The 1819-nt window shown below is 49.4% G+C and overlaps 1 protein-coding gene across 1 annotated transcript in view; it reads right to left on the bottom strand.

The window, feature by feature from the left end:
- Positions 1–1819, bottom strand: part of LOC125487922 (glutamate receptor ionotropic, kainate 5-like) — a 14837-nt gene that overhangs the window by 9516 nt on the left and 3502 nt on the right. Inside the window, exon 4 of the mRNA XM_048620567.1 lies at positions 1581–1742. Coding sequence (XP_048476524.1) covers positions 1581–1742 — 162 coding nt within the window. The remainder of the gene's footprint in view (positions 1–1580; positions 1743–1819) is intronic.

Here is a 1819-nt window from a genome sequence, read left to right as displayed (position 1 = left end):
AGCAACTGGGGGAGAGATAGAGTCTAGCGACTGGGGGAGAGACAGAGTTTAGCAACTGGGGGAGAGATAGAGTCTAGCGACTGGGGGAGAGACAGAGATTAGTGACTGGGGGAGAGACAGAGTCTAGTGACTGGGGGAGAGACAGGGCCTAGTGACTGGGGGAGAGACAGAGTCTAGCGACTGGGGGAGAGACAGAGCCTAGCTACTGGGGGAGAGACAGAAAGAGCACTGTGGCAAGGGGAGAGACAGAGAGAACTGCGAGGGGTGGGGGAGTGATGGAGCAAACTGTGGGAGGGGGAGAGGCAGAGAGAACTGAAAGGGGGGAGACAAGGAGAGAAAGACAGCACTGTTAAAGAGGGAGGAGGGGGAGAGATAGAGCACTGTTTTAGGAGGGCAGGGAGAGAGATAGAGTACTGTTATAGGGGAGGGGGGAGAGATAGAGCACTGTTACACATGGAGGGATGGAGAGAGAGAGAGAGAGAGAGCACTGTTACAGGGGGAAATGGTGAGAGATAGAGAGAGAGATCACTGTTACAGGAGGTGTGGAGGGGGAGAGAAAGGGAGCACTGTTACGGGGGAGGGGAAGTGATGAGACAGTAGGAGACAGCAAGGATAGGGGCAGTAGGGACAGAGCTCTGCAATGGGGAGAGGATCGAAGAAAGGTCGGGGAGGACAGGGATTGAGACTGAGCATGGGAAAGATGGAGCGATTGAGATGGTGCGTGATGGAGAGATCATAACAGAGAGGAATGTAGAGAGATAGACAAAGAGTGAAAGAGACAGAGAGGGAGACAGAGAGAACCAGGGAAAGAGATGGAGATATGGAAATAGAGAGGAGCAGAAGAGCGAGAGAGACAAAGACAGTGAGAAAGAGAGAGAGACAGGGAAAGATGAATGGATGGAGACAGGGAGAGAGAGAGTGCCAAAGAGAGAGAGAGGAGGACTGATGAATACAGACAGACAGAGAGAGAAAGAGAACGAGAAAGTGGGATGAAAGGTGGGATGGAGACAGCGAGCGACGGAGAGAGAGGAAGAGACAGGATAATAGAAAGAGGAAAGAGAGTTAGAGAACAAGACAGCATTAATTCGAGAGAGAAATGCAAAGGAAGAGGGAAAATGACAGAGGACAGCAAAATTGTCAGGGGCGAAGTATTAGAGGTACAGAGAAAGAAAGAGTGTGGCAAAGAGAGAGAGAGGTGAATAGACAGAGAGTGAAAGAAGGAGAGGGAAAGGGACAAAAATAAGGGGGAGAGAGAGAGACAAAAAGAGAAAGACAGAGAAAATCAGAGAGAGTGAGAATGAAATGGCATAGAGAGAAACAGAGGAGAGACAGGCCTGTCAGTGTGTGAAGGAGTCTATTTCAGATTTAGAGAGAGAGAGAGAGAGGAAATCCCAAAATGTATCACTGGACAGCACAGCTGGAGGGAATTCAGTGCATTGCGTCTGTCCTGGGTCTCTGAAAGCCTGATTCAGTGAAGTTCTTCACAATCTAATCTTTGCTCACAGTCCCTCACTCCCAGAGCCTTTTAACATCACTCCCACCTCACACTCATTCAGTTTCTGATCAAACCCCAAACTCACCGCAGCTCCAGGGAAATGAGCCGTATCACAGTTTTCCCTCCATGACATGTTAAGGCTACGGATAAACTCCAGGAAAAACGGATGTCTGGGATTCAACATGGAGAAGCCAATGATATTCGCCTGGTCATCAACAATTTCACTGAGCTGTAAAACAGGGAAATCCTGTGGGGAGGGAGAGAAATTGCTGAATGTACTCTGTACAGTGACCCTCACCCTGAATACACAGAGACTCTGTACAG

Source organism: Rhincodon typus, chromosome 47 (genome assembly GCF_021869965.1).
Source record: "Rhincodon typus isolate 14 chromosome 47, sRhiTyp1.1, whole genome shotgun sequence".
Lineage (NCBI taxonomy): Eukaryota > Metazoa > Chordata > Chondrichthyes > Orectolobiformes > Rhincodontidae > Rhincodon > Rhincodon typus.
The sequence above is the reverse complement of the archived record's forward strand: the minus strand, read 5'-3'. Positions and strand labels throughout refer to the sequence as shown.